At 41.7% G+C, this 22,493-nt stretch overlaps 1 protein-coding gene across 1 annotated transcript in view; it reads left to right on the forward strand.

Moving 5' to 3' along the window:
* LOC307010157 (vascular cell adhesion protein 1) overlaps nucleotides 1-22,081 on the forward strand; it is a 28,315-nt gene extending 6,234 nt beyond the window's left edge. Inside the window, exons 2-10 of the mRNA XM_079634594.1 lie at nucleotides 2,083-2,352; nucleotides 2,460-2,789; nucleotides 3,009-3,242; nucleotides 3,642-3,703; nucleotides 14,178-14,235; nucleotides 15,664-15,930; nucleotides 17,684-18,016; nucleotides 18,518-18,769; nucleotides 21,723-22,081. Coding sequence (XP_079490720.1) covers nucleotides 2,083-2,352; nucleotides 2,460-2,789; nucleotides 3,009-3,242; nucleotides 3,642-3,703; nucleotides 14,178-14,235; nucleotides 15,664-15,930; nucleotides 17,684-18,016; nucleotides 18,518-18,769; nucleotides 21,723-21,730 — 1,814 coding nt within the window. The 3' untranslated portion in view covers nucleotides 21,731-22,081. The remainder of the gene's footprint in view (nucleotides 1-2,082; nucleotides 2,353-2,459; nucleotides 2,790-3,008; nucleotides 3,243-3,641; nucleotides 3,704-14,177; nucleotides 14,236-15,663; nucleotides 15,931-17,683; nucleotides 18,017-18,517; nucleotides 18,770-21,722) is intronic.
* Nucleotides 22,082-22,493: the final 412 nt, after the last annotated feature.

Genomic DNA, 22,493 nt, shown 5'->3' on the forward strand with positions numbered 1-22,493 from the left:
CAGCCACCCTGCGGAGAAAGCTCATTTCGGCCGCCTGTATCCGGGATCTTGTCCTTTCGGTCATGACCCAAAGCTCATGACCATAGGTGAGAGTAGGAACTCTTCGCCTTGTGGCTCAGCTCTTTCTTCACCACGAAAGAACCGGTACATCGACCGCATTACTGCAGAAGCTGCACCGATCCGTCTGTCAATCTCCCGTTCCATCCTTCCCTCACTTGTGAACAAAACCCCAAGATACTTGAACTCCTCCACTTGAGGCAGGAACTCTCCACCAACCTGAAGAAGGCAAGCCACCCTTTTCCGACTGAGGACCATGGCCTCGGATTTGGAGGTGCTGATTCTCATCCCAGCCGCTTCACACTCGGCTGCAAACCGTCCCAGTGCATGCTGAAGTTCCTGGTCTGATGGGGCCAACACGACAACATCATCTGCAAAGAGCAGAGAAGAAATTGTGTTGTCCCCAAACCCGACACCCTCCGGCCCCTGGCTGCGCCTAGAAATTCTGTCCATAAAAATTATGAACAGAACCGGCGACAAAGGGCAGCCCTGCCGGAGTCCAACATGCACCGGGAAGAAGTCTGACTTACTGCCGGCAATGCGAACCAAGCTCCTGCTTCGGTCGTACAGGGACTTGACAGCCCTTAGCAAAAGACCCCAGACCCCATACTCCCGGAGCACCCTCCACAGGCCGCCCCGAGGGACACAGTCGAATGCCTTCTCCAAATCCACAAAGCACAATAGGCTATTTTGAGGCAAATTTATTATAGCCTACATGCTACTTATTTTTCATTCTTGTTGTTTTCTGAATGGCTACCATACATTTAAGGATTTGTCATAGTCCTACTGTAAGGGGAAGTAAAATATGCATAGCCTACATGTTAATAGTGTTTATAATGTTAATGTTGTATTTACCAGTATTTTACACTAGTTTTTCTGAATTAATAAAATGTGTTTTTTACAACGGTGTGACGCACGCACGTGTCTCTCTCTAAACATGATCCGGTGTGACTTGCACGCAGGTGCATGTGTAACGGAGGCCAGTAGTAGTTGCTGTGCGAGTAAACTCAGAAGGGTATGTATTTGAATATCTGATAGTAAGTCTGAATGACAGTTAATGAACATTTGGCCTATTAAGTCTATTAAGTTTGGCCTATTTTTTTTTAAATTCTTTTTTATTAGTGTATTATTTTTTTTTTTTACTATTAATATTTAATATGATCAAATATAAATCAAAAAGCTACTGAACCAATGATTCTCTTGAACCACCACGTGTGCGGCAGAAAACTACTCCAGTGCAGCTCTGTAATTGGTCAAAATGTTCCATTCGACTTTTCTGAGATCCTCTCTTCCCTGTGGATGGCTTGTGACCTACTTCTATACGATCTACTTCCGCATTTTGAATTTTAGAAAACTGAATTTGAAGTTCCGAATTTCTTCTTCATCTTGAAAACTTGAATCTGTACTTTTTAAAACGAGATATTTGCAGTCTAAGAATTCAGAACAAACAAACAAACAAACAAACAAAAAACAGCTGTTTGAAAATATGTCTATAAAATTTAGCCATAAAAACATTTCAATTTGTTAAATTTCAAATGTTTAATATTCGTTTAAAGAAATAAAATTCAGAACTATTTAAAAATATACATAATATCCACATAATATTAAATTTTGTTAGATTACACTTGTCAATAATTCAAATTTACACAATCCAAAATTCAACAACTCCATAATTTGAGGGAGTGTTACATTCATTTCTGTTCAGTTGACATGTTTGAGTTTGGACTATCCCTGCCAAATATTGTCTCTCTACTGTATTAGTAAAGCTTTTTTTATTTCATATGACAATAGATGGGCTTTTACAGAAACCATTACCCTTTTCACTAGTTATAAAGATGTCATGCTCACAACTCTATCAAATACAAAACTCTAGAGGCCTGTCATGGGCCAGTGGTCAGTTTGCAGGTCTTAATGACTCATAGAAAGTTATTTCTGTGTCTGCTTGTAATCCAATACTTAAGTGCTGCTATTTTGTGCTGAATCTTCATTAGTTTTAAATCGCATCCTTCTCATTGTGTTTAACAGGTTCACATGCTGATGATGAATGTCCTCTTCAGCTCAACCCACAGAGAGTTGTTGTGAAGTACGACGGTTCTGTCTCAGCCGACTGCAGCACTTCTGTCACGCATAAAGGAATGGGATGGGAAGCCAGTGAGGGAGCAGTGCCCTTGAGCACAGACAGTCTGATCACATGGAGAGTGTCAGAACTGACAGAATGGGACATAACGCCATACTGCTACATAAACTATATTAATAAGGAACAGTGTAACTTGACTCTCCCAGTGACTATTTACAGTGAGTTTCCCTGTTATTGATATTTTTATATTTTCTTTCTCAGAAATATCTACTGTACTGTACATTGATGACTGCAGATATCAGAGAGTGTAATTCTTCCTCCACAGAGACTCCAGACAGTGTGTCCATCAGCACTGTGAATCACACTGGACCAATGATAGAGGGAAACCAGTATGAGCTCCAGTGTGATGTTCTCAATGTGGCTCCTGCTCAGAATCTCACTGTCAACTGGTACAAAGGACAGACTCTGGTGAATCAATCCATCTTCACTGACACCATCAATACTCCAGTCAATAAAACATCTAAACTCCTGATCCGTCCAGACAGAGCTGATGATGGAGCTCAGTACTGGTGTGAAGCAGAGCTGGAACTGGGAGAAGAAGGACCTCAACCTCCTCCAACAGCCCCATCAGAAAAACTCAATGTTGAAGTCTACTGTAGGTTTACTTATTGCTAGGCTTGCAAATTTGATTCAATTTAATTCAGTTTATATTTTCTGAAGGGTCTTCTAGCATGAAGGATGTGCAACTGTCATATTTCATCATATGCAGAGTTTTGCATATTAACTGAGATCATTTGATAAATATTGCATATTATTAATTAAATGAACACAAATATGTTTCAGTTGTGAAAATATGTTGCTCTGTCCTCCTCAGATAAACCAAAACACTCCAGTTCAAATGAGACCATCAGTAAAACCAACGACCTCACTCTAAACTGTACAGTGAAGGCAAACCCGGCTCCTACGTACTCATGGGACTCAAAACATCTGAAAGATACGATCAGCTCCTCAGTGCTTCAGTCCTCCACGCTCAGTTCAGGAAAATACACGTGCATCGCCACAAACTCTCTGGGACAAGATAGAAAAGTGTTCATCCTCACATCTACAGGTTGGTTATAAATCAAAAGAAAAATTAACTAGATATCCTCTCTGTTCGATAAAATGTATCATTTTCAGTAAATCTTTTTTTGCTTATAATTGAATACGAAATGTTCATTAAGACATTTTGCATCGAATTTCTTTTTTATTTATTTAGCTTAGTCATTTTGCTCTCATTGAAAATGAGGAAGAAATTTGATTTGTGAAATATCTGATGACTTTCTTGAGTCATGCGTACTGATGTATGACAAAACTTCTGAATGTCGGGTCGGGTGTTTCTTCAGTAGCTCCAGCACTGCTCTTCTCTCTTCTGTAACTGTAGACAGGGATTGAGCTTTGAAAACATTGTGTGTGTGTGTGTGTGTGTGTTTCTGTTTGTACCATCATTCACACAGCTCTTCTTTTACAGGCAGTCGTCCCACATTCTGGACTGTTCTTTTCTTCTCCCAGTTTCTGGTTGCATCGATAATGGTCACATAAGAGAGAAATAACTGCAGAATTGTTTTGTTTTTTTCCTCCAAAATGGGACTCATCTGCATCCATAAAAATGATGTTGACTTGTAGCGCTTCACCAATAATGCATATGAAGTCAATGTAAATTAATGATTTGATGCATGATCAGGGAAACTGCTATTACACATCCATTTTATTCATAAATAAAACTCCTGCCTTTAAATGTTAGCATGGAATTTAACATCTGATAGTCACTGAAAAGTAAATGTTTTGGATTTTTTATTTTCTTATTTTAATTATTGGACAACATAAATTACCACTTTGAAATCTCACCACATAAAATTATGGTAAATATTATTGCCTTAACCAAATGTTTTGTATGTTAATATATTATTTGTTTTAATTTTTGATACCTGTCAAAATACATGCGACACATACCATTTAATAACTGTTTTTTAAAGTAATATTAAGATTTTAGTTTTAAATGTATGCATATCATAAGTTCGTTAACTATTTACTTTGAAGTTTAGAACTGTTTTCCTACCAGTCTGTCATTTGTATTAATAAACGATATTTACTTTAATATGATTAACAATTATAGCAGTGTTTATGTCTAGTGTAAAATCTAGATCTGGAAATGTGAAAACAAAACAAAAAACAGAACTACTGATGACCACAAGTTTTCAATGATGACCATAATTTTAAAAGAAAACTAAGTACATGATAAAATTTAATTTTTTTGACGTTATTGTTTGTAGCGGCAGTATTCTAGTATATTTGATTGTTTGTCATCTAGAACCTCAATTAAAGGTACTGAGCATTAATCATTCATTGCTCAGGTCATCTTTTAAATTTCTTCTCTGTGAATGTGAGCTGAGCATAAGTTCAGTAGTGCCACTTCCTAAGCGCGGAAAACGTACTCGGTTACTAACGTAACCTCGGTTCTCTCTAGGAGAGGGAACGAGTACTGCGTCGAAAGAACGCTACGGGAAAGATATTTCTTTGTCGAGATTGAAGCCTAAAAATTAATCCTTAATTTTGTAAATATTGTAAAACGCTTTTCTGTAGCATACAACCCTAGGCGGAGCAATATCGCTCACCCATTGGCTGCTCCGCCAGAAAAGCACAGCCTATGCGAGGCCAGAGACGCTGACCAATGAGGGTGCTTCGCGCCCTTCTGCGTCATCTCCCGCCGAAACAGGCGTGGCCTAGGCCTATAAATACGAGCATAGCTGTCTAACACACTGATTTTCGTCACGAAAGCGACGCAGCGTGGGCACGCACGGCATGAGACGCAGTACTCGTTCCCTCTCCTAGAGAGAACCGAGGTTACGTTAGTAACCGAGTACATTCTCTTACGTAGAGTTCTCTCGTACTGCGTCGAAAAGAACGCTACGGGAACCCCATGTAACCCGCCGTGCGTGCTCTTGGACCGACACAGACACCTAAGGGCGCACACGCCCTGGCATACAAGTGCCTACCCCAAGAAGTATAGGGAGAGCGGCTAAAATTAGCATCATCCCTTTATAGTAGTGCCTCTAAGGGCATAATAACATATATATGAAATATTATATATATATGAGGGGTAATAGCATGCTCATGGGACACATTGTCAGTGAGTGATGCTTAAACATTGAAGTGACCTGGGCCGCAACGCGGGGCAGGAACACTAAACATAGTCTTCTAGACCGAGAGCAGTTTAGCCTGCAACGCAGGAACCTCTAGGTTATAGAACCGTATAAATGTAGACGGGGAGGCCCAGCCTGCCGCCATACAGATATCTTGTAACGAGATTCCGCTATACCAAGCTCACGAAGAGGCCATGCCTCTCGTAGAATGCGCTCTGATGCCCAGGGGGCATTCCAAACCTCTAGATGCGTAGGCTAGCGCAATGGCATCCACTACCCATCGAGATAGACTCTGTTTCGTCGCGGCTCGCCCTTTAGAGCGCCCACTGAACGAAACAAAGAGCTGCTCCGTCTGTCGAAAAACAGCGGAGCGGGACACATATGCTCTTAATGCCCTGACCGGGCAAAGGGAGCTATTTCCGTCCTCCGAGGCCGGCAGGGCCGACAGGGAGATGACCTGAGCCCTGAACGGTGTGTTGAGGGACTTAGGTACGTACCCATGCTTCGGTTTCAACACGACTACAGAGTCGTTTGGCCCGAACTCCATACAAGAAGCTCTAACTGAGAGCGCTTGCAAATCCCCCACACGCTTCACTGAAGCGAGAGCCAAAAGAAACACGGTCTTGAAAGACAGGTGTTTCATGTCAACTGAGTGAATAGGCTCGAAAGGGGCCCCTTTCATAGCGTTCAACACTGTAGAAAGGTCCCAAACGGGGACTGAAGGAGGCCTTGGAGGGTTTAACCTCCTGGCTCCTCTAAGGAAACGGACCACCAGGTCGTTTCTGCCCAGTGAATGGCCAAGCGTTGGATTAACGAACGCTGATATGGCAGCCACATAGACTTTGAGCGTGGATGGGGTTCTTCCCTTATCCAATAGTTCTTGGAGGAAGGAGAGAATCTCCGTTTCCCCGCACTGAAGTGGTGACAGACCTTGGTCTGAACACCAACCAGAGAACACCGACCATTTGGAAGCGTAGAGCCGTCTAGTAGACGGAGCCCTAGCCTGTTCGATCGTGTCTAACACTCCCTTTGGGAGGTTAGCGGGTACCCGTTTATGGCCCATACGTGTAGGGACCAGAGCTCCGGGCGAGGATGCAAAATCGAGCCCTTGGCCTGCGAGAGGAGGTCTCTCCTCACTGGAATCGGCCACGGGGCAGTACTCTTCAGTCGCATCAAAACTGGGAACCAGGGTTGATTCGTCCAGTATGGAGCGACTAGTAGCACCGAGCATCCGCTTTCCTCGATACGCTCCAGCACTTGAGGCAGGAGTGAGACAGGAGGAAAGGCATAGAGCGGACGGCGGGGCCAGACACTGGCCAGCGCGTTCGTGCTCTTCGAAAAGAATTCTGGGCAGTGAGCGTTTTCCTGGTTTGCAAAAAGGTCTATTTCCGCTCTGCCGAACGTTTTCCACAGCAGACGCACTGTCTGCGTGTGTAGAGACCACTCTCCTGTAGGAACGTTGTTCCGTGAGAGTCTGTCTGGGCCTACGTTCGAATGGCCTTGCACATGCATTGCTCTCAGCGAGCGCAGGTTGTGCTGGGCCCATACCAGTATGCGTTCCGCTAACCTGAATAGGTTTCGGGATCTCACGCCACCCTGGCGGTTTATGTAGGCTTCTACCGCCATGTTGTCCGAACGGACCAGGACGTGGTGCCCTTTTATCCGGGGACAAAAGCGCCTCAGCGCAAAGTCCACCGCCATCATTTCCAGGCAGTTTATGTGCGGTAGTTTGACTCGTTCTGTCCACTGACCAAAGAACGGTCTGCCGTCGAGCAGTGCTCCCCAGCCTGAGGTGGACGCGTCCGTGGACACCACCTTCAGGCTCGAGGAAGTCCCCAGGCTTACACCTGACCGGTACCAGTCTGACGCTCTCCATGGTGTCAGGGCTGCAATGCATTCCTGATTGACCTTGAGGCGAAAGCGACCGTGAGCCCATGCTCGGCGCGGTACGCGCGCTTTCAGCCAGAACTGCAGTGGGCGCATGCGCAGCAGGCCCAACTGCAGTACTGTTGAGGCTGAGGCCATGAGGCCTAGCATTTTCTGAAATCTCTTGAGCGGCACTATATGACCGCTGCTGAAGGATTTCGCCATCTGCAGGGTGTTTCGCCTGCGCTGTAATGACAGTCGTGCTGTCATAGACAGCGAGTTCAGTTCCAGTCCCAAAAAGGAGATCCTTTGACTGGGAAAACAGTGAACTTTTCTCCCAATTGACTCTCAGACCTAAGTGCTCGAGGTGATCGAGTATTATGGTCTTGTGGCGAATGAGTTCTGAAGATGATTGAGCTAGAATCAGCCAATCGTCCAAATAATTCAAAATTCGAATGCCTTGGAGTCTCAGGGGTGCCAGCGCCGCGTCCATGCACACTGTAAATGTACGAGGTGCTAGGGACAGGCCGAATGGCAGGACTGTGTACTGATATGCCCGGCCCTCAAAGGCGAATCTCAAAAATCGCCTGTGACGTGACGCAATCTGTATGTGAAAATACGCGTCTTTCAGATCTATTGCCATAAACCAGTCTCCTCGGCAAATCTGCGCGAGGATTTTTTTTGGCCGTGAGCATTCTGAACTTTCGCTTTATCAGCGCTTTGTTCAGATGCCTCAGATCTAAAATGGGTCTGAGACCCCCGTCTTTTTTCGGTACCAGGAAATATCTGCTGTACAGACCCCCTTCGCTCTGAGATAAAGGCTCTATGGCCCCTTTGCTCAATAGCTTCGCTATTTCGGCTCGAAGTAGATGTGCTACTTCTGTTTTTACCGTGGTTTCGACTCTCGCCGTGTAACGGGGAGGGCGTCGATAAAACTGTAGCGAATAGCCTCTTTTTATAGTCTCTAGCACCCATTCTGAGACCCCGGGAAGTCTTTCCCATGCATGTGCACGCGTGACAAGGGGTTGAATGTAATCTGGGCCCTGGTCGCGAAATGGCGGCGACACGAGAGCAACCGTGTGCTGTAACATGGACGCCGTGGCGTCTGAGGCGGGGGGTATGTTTAACACAGTGTGCATCCCGCGCGCGCGCTCGACTCTCTGAGTTGAGAGAGAGAGCGCGTTATATTTATGTGGGCGCGTGGAAGCGGGCACATTTATAACACCGGGAATACTGTGTTTGTGAACTGACTGACCGTTCGTTAGTTTCGTTTTTACAGAAAACGCGGAATGTGCAGTGTGTAGTGGTTGTGGGCACTGGACAGTGGGCACGCTCACTACATGTAAAGCACAATCGACATGAGTCGATTTTATGCAGACCCTGTGTTGTACGGGGCTGTGCTTGCACGGGTTTAAAAACCGGGCTCTGGTCGCGAAATGGCGGCGACACGAGAGCAGTCGTGTGCTGTAACATGCGTATGATGCGGGGGCGCGCTTAATCGAGCCGGAAGCCCGTGCGCGCTCAGCTCTCTCAGCTGAGAGAGAGAGCGCGCGGTGCGAGCCCCGTACGGCTCGGCATGTTTGAGAATAAATGTGGGTGCGTGAATGCGGGTACATTTATAGCACTGGGAGTACTGTCTATTAGAACTGACTGACCGTGCATCGGTTTCGTTTCATAGAAACCGTGTGACATGTAGCTTGTAGTGATTGTGGGCACTTGAAAGCGGGCACGCTGACTACATATGTTGGACAATCGCCATGAGACGATTTCATGTGTGCAAGCCCTGTATTGTGTGGGGCTGTGCTTGTGTGTACGAATGGGCACTGGATCGTGGGCATACAGTTACACACATTACATCATCGGCTGTGGCCGGGACACCGTGTAGCACAGAGAGTACTGTCTATCAGAACCGACTGACTGTGCATTCGTTTCGTTTTTACAGAAACCACGGGACATGCAGTGTGTAGTGATTGTGGGCACTGAAAAGCGAGCACGTTCACTAACTTACATGTTATGCACAATCGACACGGGTCGATTTTATGTGTGCAAGCCCTGTATTGTGTAGGGCTGTGCTTGTGTGTACGAATGGGCACTGGGTCGTGGGCATTACGGATACACACATTACACCTTCGGCCGTGGCCGGGACACCAGAAAATACATTTCAGATTTACCTGGGGCGTCGTGAAAACGGCGTTGTGTGCAGGCAAACGGGCATTGATGCCGGTTTGGTGACTGCAAAAAACACTGGCACGGTCGCGTATGTTGGGACTGTGCGAGCGAGACATTTTAGTGAAATCCGGCCGCGGCGGGATTTTAACACTGTAGCTTTCCTCGAAGCAGAAGTGCGCATCCTGGCTGAAAACGGGGCTTTCCGGGACTCCGCGATTTCTTCGTGAATTCAGGAAGAAAAAGGCGCGGGTCGTGAGGACGGTAACGTACGTTCCTCTGCAGAAAAGCAGCCATCCAGCCGGTAAGCGCATCGATGCTGGTCTTTCTCCGTCGACGCTCACGAGCGGCGGGGGAGGGGAGATCCTCGGAGTTCGCCCATCCCTCGCTACCCGAAGCGAGGAGAGAACAGCAGTCGTCCTCCACAGACGCGGCTTCACCTTCCTCGTTCATGACGGACGCGGCGGCACACAGCGGCCCTTGTCCGTCGGTCATAGAGTCCAGCGAAGCGGGCGGAGAAACTGGCGGCAGCAGCGGCGAGCACCTCGTGGTGGAGGGAGGTTCCGGGCTCCGCTGAGCACGGCGCTTTTCACGGCGCGGCACTGCAGCGGGCGGAAAGATGCAGCTTCAGTAAATGAACGCCAGGCGAGTCCGCAGAGTCACCGTAGGCATCAAATCACAGTGATGGCAGCCGCCATCGACGAGAGCTGAAGCTGCGTGATCCTCAGGCAGGAAACACAAGCACGTGGTCCCCGTCGCTGAGCGGGGCTCTACACGAGCCACAGGAGGTGCGAGGCATCTTGAAAAAGACGCTCGGCTCTTTTAGTGGTGGGAAAAACTGTGTGACGCGACGGCGAACACACACACAAAACACACACACATAATGTAAAGGATATTCCACGCCGGAGAAGCGCAGCAGGGAACGGCGGCTGAAGGCGGCGAAGGCGGCGGCCTCAGAGAAGGGCTCGTCCTGCTGAAGTGCTTGTTCCAAACGGCTGTGGCGGCTCGAATCCAATCCAACGATGCGTGCAGCTTCGTGAATTTTAGAAAATCAGTGTGTTAGACAGCTATGCTCGTATTTTTAGGCCTAGGCCACGCCTGTTTCGGCGGGAGATGACGCAGAAGGGCGCGAAGCACCCTCATTGGTCAGCGTCTCTGGCCTTGCATAGGCTGTGCTTTTCTGGCGGAGCAGCCAATGGGTGAGCGATATTGCTCCGCCTAGGGTTGTATGCTACAGAAAAGCGTTTTACAATATTTACAAAATTAAGGATTAATTTTTAGGCTTCAATCTCGACAAAGAAATATCTTTCCCGTAGCGTTCTTTCGACGCAGTACGAGAGAACTCTACGTAAGAGAACAAAGATTGTGAAAGCCATTTCAACTGCTACAAAATATATTTTGTTGTTTTGTTTGATATTATTTTTATATCACAAGATTTTTTTTTTTTTTTTAAACTGAATTAGCATGAATTGCTAAGACTAAGACATCAATACGCAGACTAAGTAAACAGATCACTTGGACGTTGTTGTGTAAAAGAGATAAAAACGATATAAATACTGTTCGTTTTATCACACAAACCGCTTGTTTCGTGTCTTATGGTGCGTTCACACCGGACGCGAATAGCGCGTCAGGCGCGAGTGATTTCAATGTTAAGTCAATGCAAAGACGCGTTACCCCTCATTTACACTGCATACGTGTGCGGCGCATTACGGCTGCGACACGGCTACCGGAGCTGATCGCGCCCATTCTAGTCAATACTTGTGTTTACACCGGCCGCGACGCGGCGCGTTTCAGAAGCTTCCCAGAAGCGGCTCGCCGCGCCCCTTCGCTAAATATAGGTGCCTAGTCTATTTTTGACGGACGCACGTCCAAGTCGCACCGGAAATACAAAATAATAGTAAAACAACCCTTTCAATTTCAAAATAAACACCATTTGCAGACTCCCAATTGTATTGCACACCAATATATTTTTGGTAGAAACCATTGATTGTAAGCTAGAAACCCAAAAATCAAGAAAAAACACGTCGGACAGGCAAATCACGTGGTCTCGCGCATCCAGTCGCTTCGCTTCTGAAATGCTCCTGGTGTGAGTTGTCACCCAACCCGATCTCACCAAATGCGTCTATATAGCACGCAGTGTGTTTATCGTGTAATATATACGCGAAAATGAGTTTTTACGTGCATAGTATACGCATGGATAGCACATGGTTGGGTTTAGGGTGGGGTAGGGTGCGTGTGTATTATACGCTTGGGTAGGATTAGTGGTGTGGGGTGCGTGTGTATATCACGCAATTAAGTGCGTATCATATGCACGCGCAAAACTGCGTATCATATCCACGTAAAAACTCATTTTCGCGTATATATTGCACGATAAACACACTGCGTGCTATAGAGACGCATTTGCGTGAGAACACCGCGTGGAGGACGGAATAAAACCATGTCGGAGCCGTAATGCGCCGCACAGGTATGCAGTGTAAATGAGGGGTTACACACGTTTTACGCGTGTAACGCGTCTTTGCATTGACTTAACATTGAAATCACTCGCCCCTGACGCGCGTCCGGTGTGAACGCACCATTAGGCCATCAATGCAAGTAGAGGTAACTGCAGGCTGGAGCAATGGGCGTGCCATGAGGTCGGTAAGGAATGAGGCGTGCCGTGAGGAATGGGCGTGCCGTAAGGTATTTTCAATTGGACGCGAAAAGCTTCCTGATCCTCATAAAAGCGAGCCATAAACTTAATCACTATAATTACACACATAATGATACAAGACCAAATACATTTCTTTCACTGTAAAAATAGCAATAATGATATTAAGAAACATTCAAAAGTAGGCTACTTTAAGAAACCTTCTGTATGGCACGGGTTACATGACGTCATCACCACCGCGACTTTTTATAGGATCAATCATTAAAAAACATTACTGTTTGTGATAAATGCACTTTTTGTAACCTATGTTTGTGACACATCACTTGAAGATATTGAACATTTATTTTGTATTGCCATTTTTCTATTTCTTTTTGGACTGACTTTAAAATAGATATGAGAAACATATTTGTCTTAATTTAGAACCTCATGACATTTTACTTTGTTTCCAAAACCCATATTTTTCTGAAAAACTAAATTATATAATTCAATTATTTTGGCGAAGTTTTATATTCATAAGACAAAAATAAAAGAAACCCTCATATATTACCTTTTATAACACTGATCTCACAGTATACTTTGAAAGCCTTTCAAACATGAGATCACAAAGTTTTTGAAAATATCTATAACTACCTTGATATTATAAACTTTTATTTTTGCATTTATTTATATTATGTGGATTTTATACTTACTGTTATTCTCTGGTTTACACATTTTGAGCTGTATTTACAATGCCTTGTATTAATCTTTTTGTTTTTTTTGCATTATACTTGAAGTCTGTACTTGAACTAAATAATTAAATAAAAATATAATTAAAAAACGAATTAAATTATTATTTTAAAGATAAACATATCTCCTGACACTATTAAAGTCATACTAGTTTTGAACTTTCATTTAAAGTACATACAAACTAAAAGTAATGTTATTTTTTATAATAATGGTACAGCAAATGTTTTTGCTGTATAAAGGCATATATACTGTAGGCCTACATGTTTGATCAAACACTCACCATATAATTATAAAATGAAGTAAAAACAGTTTAATAAACATTAAACAATTACAAAGTGACATTAAACAATTAAGCGAAACAAACACCATTTTATACAAAATACATTTATTCAGTTGTCATTTTTACAATTCATTTTTTGAAACGTCAATAGAATGTCATCAAAGGCTTGTGTTCTAAGTCAAAACTCATTCCTAAGTCAAAACTCATTCCTTCACTGATTCATACTGTAGTAGCAGTCAATAGAACAGAAGCCATCAAACTCTTTGTCTGAATAGAACATAGAACGCAGTGAAGACCCCCCTTTTTTAGCTAAAGGGAATGACGTATAACTATGGTTACTGCTGATTGGCCAACGCAGTTGCCAGGAGGAAACTCCTTTGACCAATGAGAAACCTCTTACTACGCCCCTACCTCTTGCCATGCCCATTACTCCAAGCTGCAGCTACCCCTGTCTCCATCAATGTGCACTTACGATGGGGAATTTTTTTAATTTGGACTTTTCTCTGCATGCTTTTGGAGACCTATATACCTGCATTATATGACTGACAGACAAGAACTGTTTGAACTAAAAATATAAAAATTGAAACTACTGCGGAGACAAAGACACCTACATCTTGGATGCACTTCAGGTAAGCTAAAACATACCAAAATTTTATTTCAAAGTGAACTATCCCTTTAAAACTTACTTTTGGTCACCAAAATGTTATATTTTAAAAAAAAATTGCTTGAAAAAAATGATTAATGCCTTTAAAATAGCTTGAATGTAACTCTACACCCTTGCCTCATTTAGTATATGCGGTTATATGAATATTCAAATTAGCCCTGCCTCCACTCACTCACACCAGCTCAAAGATCCACTCGTTTACCTGATTGGTTACAAGGTAATTTGTGAAGTCAGAAACAGCGATATCAAACTGCGTTTTTGAGTCTTTGGTTGACTGCAGTTTTAAGGAGAACATACTCAGCAATGGTACTGACTTATGAATTTACACATGGTTTGTCTTAAAGCATATTAAAACATAGACATATAAACAACATTAAAAGCTTGATTTTCACCACAGGGGGACTTTAACACCACACCTCTTGTTATCTGATTATTGGTTTATTTGCCCTGCCTGTCCTCATTACCCTCCTAATTTGCTCTTCTACTTATTCTCTGTGTTTTCTGTCCTGTGCCAGTTCGTACTGTCCGTCTCCTGTCCTGCCTGCTACTGTGAACTGTGTCCAGTCCTGCTTTGTACAGATGTCGGTCTTGTTTTCATTTTATTTTATTAATAATAAAAACCCATCACTGAGTCATTGCCTCATCCCTCAACCCCTACCCTGACAAAAAGAGGAGCCATCTAGTGACCATAATATCATATAGAGACTTGTTTCCTGGCCACCCACAACCAACCATTTTTTGATGTTTGATGTGAACACTTTATGAACAAAAACGAATTAGGCTACTAGCGGCTATGTGATTGTTATGAATCTTTCTAAATCACTGTGGAGTCATTTCACACTCAAGGAAGTAATTATTTTAGAGAAACATAAATTCTAAACCTTGTACTTTTTAAATGAAGACTTCTTTGTGTCTCTTTTGTGTAATGTATAACACAGTGACCTGAGCGACTTCAGTCTGCCAAAACTTCCTGTGAGTGAGTGTCGGCATAGCAACCTGCCTGCAGTGAAGCATTTTAAGACAGCTAGTCGGAACTCAGTAGCTTTTAAACCAACATAAATGCATAAACGGTGACATCTCTGTGAGGCATTGAAATAATGACAGTTCACTGTGAGTAATCTTCAAATTCAATATAGTCTGTGGATGATATATGTCGTGATCCATTGAAACAATAAACATGACTCAAAACTAGTTAGTGTAATTGGCAACTTTTAGTTGAAAGACAAATTAGTTGCTAACCCGATTATAAAATTATAGACATTCCAATTTAAGGATTCATTAATAATGAATCTCATTTCAGCCTTCAGTACACTACTCTCAGATGTGATAAATAAAGACTGACACTTTACAAGAAACATGGGGGAGAATGTGAAATATTAAAGTGTGAGCAGAGGGAGAGCTGATTCTAATGAGGCCCACTGCTTCAATTCCCCCTTCAGGCCTTTCAGGACAAGGGAAGGCTTTTGTTGGCTCTCACAGTTCACTGTTTCTAGTTGCCAAGCAAGACCGAGCCGGAATTCTTCTCGCCTCTGTGTCCGGAATATAGCAGATTTCAACCAAATTCATCAAAATGAAAAACAATCTCTTATGCTTTCTTGGTCTGTCCATTATCGGAATAGGTAAGATGTTGCAGTGTGCAATTAACGCTAGTTTTTTTTATAGTATTTCATAGTAAACAATTATGCAGTGTATATCTGTTCAAGTACTAGTTGCTAAATTCCTATGAAAACCTACAGAATTTTTCTGTACCGTTTTTGGCGGTGTGTAAAGTTAGCTCGAGAAATATTTTACATTACATTTTATAAACTGTGGTTTCTGAATTTAATGTGTTAGTAGAAAGATAATGAGTTATAGTTACATCTACATTCTGTTGGATAGCATTCTGGTTGGCTGCACAATAATTGATTTTTAATATGCAAGAAAATGTTTAAATCTTCTCCATATATTGCATTCATCTGATATGTGTGATTTTGATGATATTCTGATGCACGCCTCTTTCAGTGTCAGGTGACAGTTGCTCCCTAGAGATCTCTCCCTCCAGAGTAGTGGTGAAATTTGGGGATGCGGTGTCGGTCAGCTGTGTGGCCTCTCGTCCAGTACGCGTGCTGGGATGGGAATCGGTCATTGCCGCATCACACACTCAGCGTGACCTCAGCGTTCAGTGGCGGGTGGACAGTTTGACTGACTGGATTGAGGAGCCAATCTGCTATGGTGTTTTTTTCACTGCACCCAGGCAGTGTGAGGAAAAGCTTAACCTAGTTCTATACAGTAAGTACAGTATTTAAAATCACATTCTGAAAAAAAGTCAGTTTTTTAAATGCTAATTAATAAATATGACAACATGTTTTTAAAGCCCCCAAAAAGCACCATAAACACAGTGACATTTAAAAGCATTTTGAAATGTGAGTAATTGTTTTTTAATTACATTAAATCTAGCACATGTATATGCAACCTCAATGGATAAACATGCCTGTACAATATTGCAAAACTCCAAAAACATAAATATACTTACAATTTGCTGCCGTTTAAAGCTGAAAATAACATATTAATGCTGAGCAGACTCAGAAAGGGGAGAGCTGGATCCAAATACAGTGTGTTATTTATTTACAGAAATAAGGCACAGGCTCAAACTATTAGTGCAACTCAGAACATCAGGAGCAGAACTGAAATCTCAGAGCAACAATGAACAAAACTGAGCACAACAACAAAACAGCCAACACTGGACAAGACCTGACAAAGAACACGGAAACCACTTTAAATACACGTGATAATGAGGGGCTGACAAGGGACAGGTGAAGGTGATGAGTTGTCATGGAAAAATAACTAAGTGGCAGTCAAAAAAACAACAACAACCTTTTCACACAAATTTTGATTGTGTGCCAGATTATGTAATTGACGATGGGCAGTTGAATTATTAGAAAAATAATGCACACCTGAGGTGGTAATCCGGCCACAACACAAAGCAGATTATTTTTCAATAATTTAATGGCCCGGAGTCAATTATTCTGTTTATACTAGTTACCTAACCTCCAAACAATGTTCAGATGATGTATTTCAAGCCTCCATTGCTAATTTCAAAACGTAATTTTAGAGCTATGAGCCATTGATAGCCGACTAATGCAGTTAGAGAGAGAGAGAGAGAGAGAGAGAGAGAGAGAGAGAGAGAGAGAGACTTTCAATGAGTCTTTCAACTTTCAATGGAAAAAAACTTAAAATGTAGTTTAAAAAAAAAAAAAAAAAAAAAAAAAACATAAGGTATCACAGCCATCCACTGTCACAAAGAGGTAAACAGACTCGTGGCACATCACACTATCTGGCTAGATGGCTTGCTGTGGTTAACATGTTCTTTGTGTGAAAACTATTTGTGAAACCTTGCAAGCTATAATTGCTGCTGATTCCGTTTTTCAAAACAATTCTCTTGTGTTCTCCAAAATATCTTGTGCAGGAGCTGAAATGGCTTTCACAACCTTTCTATTCTGCTTATAGGAAGTGGCAATACTGAATCTTTTATCTTACATTTGTTAACACTATCGATTAGGTTTAGGTGTAACGTGTAAGTTAATTTCAAACGCGATAGAGCATTAGCACCACCCACCATTAATTTCTGAACTGCCTTGAAACGTACAACCACCAACGTAATAAAAAGTTGGCACATTCACATCATGAAACATGCAAAAAAACAAAGTAGTATCATTTTGCAGAAATGTTGCTACAGGCACGTTTTCCATTGAGCCGTTCCATTAACATGAACAGAACTGAGATTTCGAGAGCTCTGGTGGAGAAAAAGATTATCAGTCAATAATGAGGGAGAGTAAATGATGACACAGTTTTCATTTTGGAGTGAACTATTCTTTTACTTTTGGTTACTAAGTGGTTTTTAACATGGTTACACTGGTCATCCCGGGAGAATAACAGCTTGTGCCAGAAACAGACCAGCATCCAAACCAAAATTAAACTTGTCTATACTTGTTTTAATCCTCATTAAATATCATTGATCAAATTATCGATTGTCTTCTCACAGAGAAACCAGACAGCGTGTCCATAAGTTTAGTGAATCACAGCAGTCCAGTGGTGGTGGGAAAAGAGTACGAGCTACAGTGTGAGGTGCAGAACGTCGCACCAGTTCAGTACCTTGTTTTAAGATGGTACAGAGGACAAACCGAGGTTTACAACCAATCGTTCTCAGAGTTATCCCCTGCGACGCCAGTCCAGGTGTCCTCCACCTTGCTGATTGTCCCAAACAGAGCTGATGATGGAGCTCAGTACAGGTGTGAAGCAGAGCTGGAACTGGGAGCAGAAGGCCCTCGACCTCTTCCAACAGTTCAGTCTGAAGTTCTCCACCTTGCTGTTCAATGTAAGTGAATAAAGGAACCAACTCCCAATAGTTCAAACATTTTATTTTATTTCAATGTTAATAGCTATCAATGTGAGCATGCTTTTTTTGAATGTGTTACGGTTTGGGTTTTTGTTTCTTGGTTTTGTCATTGTCATGTTTCTGTGTCTTGTCATATGATTCCCTGTTTGTCATGTGATCCTGCCATGTGATTCCCTGTTTGTCATGTGATCCTGCCATGTGATTCCCTGTTTGTCATGTGATCCTGCCATGTGTCTTGTCACTTGATAAAAACATAAAAAGGTGTTCATTGTCTTGTAATTAGTTTGTGTATTTAAACCCTAATGTTTGCCCTGTGTCTTGGTCTAGTATTCAATGTTTCATGTCGTTGTCCGGGTTCGAGTTCTGAGTTTTCATGCCTTGCCATTGTTTTGTGTTTGATTACGTTTGACAAGTAAAGTTGTATTTGGGTTCTCAACCCATGCTGAAGAGCTACTTTTTTTTTATTCTTTTTTTTATCAGACCCGCCTGACTTCCGCAGTCCAGAGGAACAGATACTTGACATCAGTGAAGATAGTGAAATGGTACTGGATTGTACTGCGGAGGGTAACCCGCCTCCTGTGTATATCTGGACTTCCTCAAACCTTCAGGAAATGGTTGATAACCAGCCTGTTTTAACAGCTGCTTCTTTGGGCCCAGGGGTGTATACATGCACTGCGTCTAATATCCTGGGGAAAAAGAGCAAACAGTTTCTCATCAAACACAAATCCAAAGGTGAGAGCAATCAAACCTCATCGGAAACGTACTGTAAATGTCTTGAGTCTGAGAAGAAAGCATCTTGCAAAGCAAATATATATGCAGGAGCTTTACATAGATGAACACTGACCTTAACAGTGGGAATAAACAAACATGCTGCAATGCATGCTGGTCTAAATAAGGTGCAAAAAACCATTGAATACTCCCCTAAGCTTCTGGAGCCCTGAATAAAAAATGTTGCACATTTTTTTGTTCTGAATGTAGCATCGCAGTACCATTCACTGAGTTCATCCCCTAACTAACTATTGCACTAACAGATGATCCTAATACAACATTCCACACATTTTTGTTTTGATAGCACACAACCCTTGTGTAAAAAGAGCACTTATTATAGAAATCATTTAATTTAAAAGCATATACTTATGTGCAAACTGAATGTTTGAGGACACATAAATGAATAGTTTAAACATCAGCTGAACTTTAGAGTGCTTTTTTTGACCCACTTAAGAACTGAAGTATATCTTTATATCTAATATCATAAGCTATTGTCACTTTAATATGATTAAAGTGTACTGCCGTATGCACTGACAAGCATTTATGGTAGCCTAAGTCAAACAAGTTTAAACTTATTTTAAACTTTAAGTGAGTAAATATACATTTTCATTGCATGAACTGTTCTTTAACCTTGTAAAGCCTGATATTCACTATATTGTCAAAAGTATTGGGACACCCCTCCAAATAATTGAATGCAGGTGTTCCAATCACTTACATGGCCACAGTTGTATAAAATCAACTACTTCTACAAACATTTGTGAAAGAATGGGCCGCTCTCATGAGCTCAGTGAATTCAAGTGTGGTACCGTGATAGATTGCCTCCTGTGCAAGTCTTTTCTTGACATGTTCTCACTATTCCACAGTCAACTGTTAGTGGTAGCCTATTATAACAAAGTGGAAGCAATTGGGAACAACAGCAACAGCAAATTTTACAGGCCACGTAAAATTGCAGAGCTGTCAATAGAGAGTCAATAGCTACAGACCTCCAAACTTCGTGTGGTCTTCATATTAGCTCAAGAACAGTGCGTAGAGAGCTCCATGGAATGGGTTTCCATGGCCGAGCGGCTGCATACAAGCCTTACATCACCAAGTGCAATGCAAAGCGTGGGATGCAGTGGTGTAAAGTACACCGCCACTGGACTCTAGAGCAGTGGAGACGTGTTCTCTGCACTGTAAAACCCAAAAAGTTAACACAACTCAAACCGATTGAGGAAACTGATTGCCGCAAACCATTTAAGTTTCAAAATAAATACATATGAGTATTGTAAACTTATATATATTGAGTCATATTGACTCATAATTTAGTGTTGGTTTAGTCAATCATTTTGAGTAAATGTGACTTGAATATTTTAAGTTCATTCCATTAATTTTGAGTTACCTAATAAATCTAAACAAGTCTAAACAACTATATAGCTACTCAAACGGTTTTAGGAAACCGATTGCCGTAAAGGATTTAAGTTGATTTAACTCAAATTAATAAAGTTATATAAGATAATACAATTAAACTTAAATGTTTAGAGCTAAAATAACACATAGGTTATTCACAACTTATTCGGTTTAAGTTCTGCTTAATGCATTGCAGTTTTTGAGTTAATATCACATATTTTATTAAGTTAATTTAACTTTTAAAAAATAAATAAGTTAAATGTACTCATTTCGATTAGTGACTTTCACTGTTAGGTTTTACAGTGTGACGAATCACGCTTCTCTGTCTGGCAATCTGATGGACGAGTCTGTGTTTGGCGGTTGCTAGGAGAACGGTACTGGCCTGTGCCAAGTGTAAAGTTTGGTGGAGGAGGGATTATGGTGTTGGGTTGTTTTTCAGGGGTTGGGCTTGGCCCCTTAGTTCCATTGAAAGGAACTCTTAATGCTTCAGCATACCAAGACATTTTGGACAATTTCATGCTCCCACCTTTGTTGGAACAGTTTGCCCCTTCCTGTTCCAGCATGACTGCGCACCAGTGCACAACGCAAGGTCCATAAATTAATGGATGAGCGAGTTAAGTGGAGGAACTTGACTGGCCTTCACAGAGACTGACCTCAACCCGATACAACACCTTTGGGATGAATTAGAGCGGAGACTGCGAGACAGGCCTTCTCGTCCAACATCAGTGCTTGACCTCTCAAATCCAGTGAATTCATAACAGCATGCTACTTGTTTTTTGTTTTTGTTTTTTATCAGACCCGCCCGACTTCCGCAGTCCAGATGAACAGATACTGGACATCAGTGAAGATAGTGAAACACAGTGCTTGACCTCACAAATTGTCATATCATATAATTCTTGCTTCCAGAAGCATGGTTAAAAATTCCCATAAACACATTAAGTAGGGTTAAATATGGATCTAGCCCACCCTTCATAGCTATAACATGAATGGGATGTCGTTAAAGTTCATGTGCACGTAAAGACAGATGTCCCAAAACTTTTGGAAATAGAGTGTATAAAAGAAAATACATGAAACAGTTATATTACAAAATAAAAAAACATGTATGACAATCCAGCAAAAAGTTGCTTTATTCCAGTAGATCTAACAGTTTAGACATATATTTTAATGTACTTTAATGTACTGGCATTGTGTGCAACAGGTTTTTCAGCAAAGTTTTGATCACGTTAATAATTTAGAAGCTGTATGTGCATATCAAATATGACACAGTAGGCTTTATAGGGTCATGCAATTGTTTGTATCACATACATGATAGCAGCGAGAGAACTTTGTGCCGACGTGAGATCTCGTAAATCTAACCACAACAGGAAGCAAAGCTAGAACAGGAATTCCTGTCATTTCAGAGCCTCTCTCTGTTGCAAGAGAAAAAAGTCATGATCACTCTTTATTGCAATGAGGTTATCAGTCCTGAATGACTTATTTACATTTTTATTCTGCTAACCTGTTATTCACCTTTGTTGTGTGTGTTTTACAGGTGTTTAAGCCCAGAGACCTTGAGAACGAACCGAAGACATCTAGATGGTACGCTCAGGACTTTCTGAACGTGGCAGAATCAAAATATAGCTCTAGCTCTGGTACATTTTTAGATCTACTGTATATGTTACCTTTTAGGGGACTCTCATTTCAGGGGTTATGATTTGCTAAATATGAGAGTCAAACCTACATACAGCATGTGTAAAATCTATTCTAGGTAGCATTATTAATATTTTGTGTAAGCTAATTTTAACAGAGCATTTGTATGTTCCATGACACATTGTGATGGCTCTGACATTTTAATGTTTTTGCAAACATTTACTCACCCAATAATAAAATATAAAAAAAAACTGTGAATACAATACTAAAGAGTATATTCATTACATTTACAAGAATGTTTCATTGAATGATCTTTAACACATGGCTGCATGTTTATATATATATATATATATATATATATATATATATATATATATATATAAATTTGGCTCATTGAACTTGTATCTATGTATCATGCCAGGTGCAGAGGAGTTGATATTTAGACTTTTACTTAATTACTACTTTCAAAGTCACATATGAAACCTTAGATTAAAAATGTAAGGGGGGAAATCTAAGGAAACTAAAATGTTACATTATTTTGAATATATTATAATCGAATATCTGTCATTACGATGTTATTAATTACTCATTACCCTCATGTTGTTTCGGATCACAAATGAATATATTTTTTAATGAAATCTGAGAGATTTCATTAAAAAGATCTTCATTTGTG

Source organism: Phoxinus phoxinus (genome assembly GCF_949152265.1).
Source record: "Phoxinus phoxinus genome assembly, chromosome: 1".
NCBI lineage: Eukaryota > Metazoa > Chordata > Actinopteri > Cypriniformes > Leuciscidae > Phoxinus > Phoxinus phoxinus.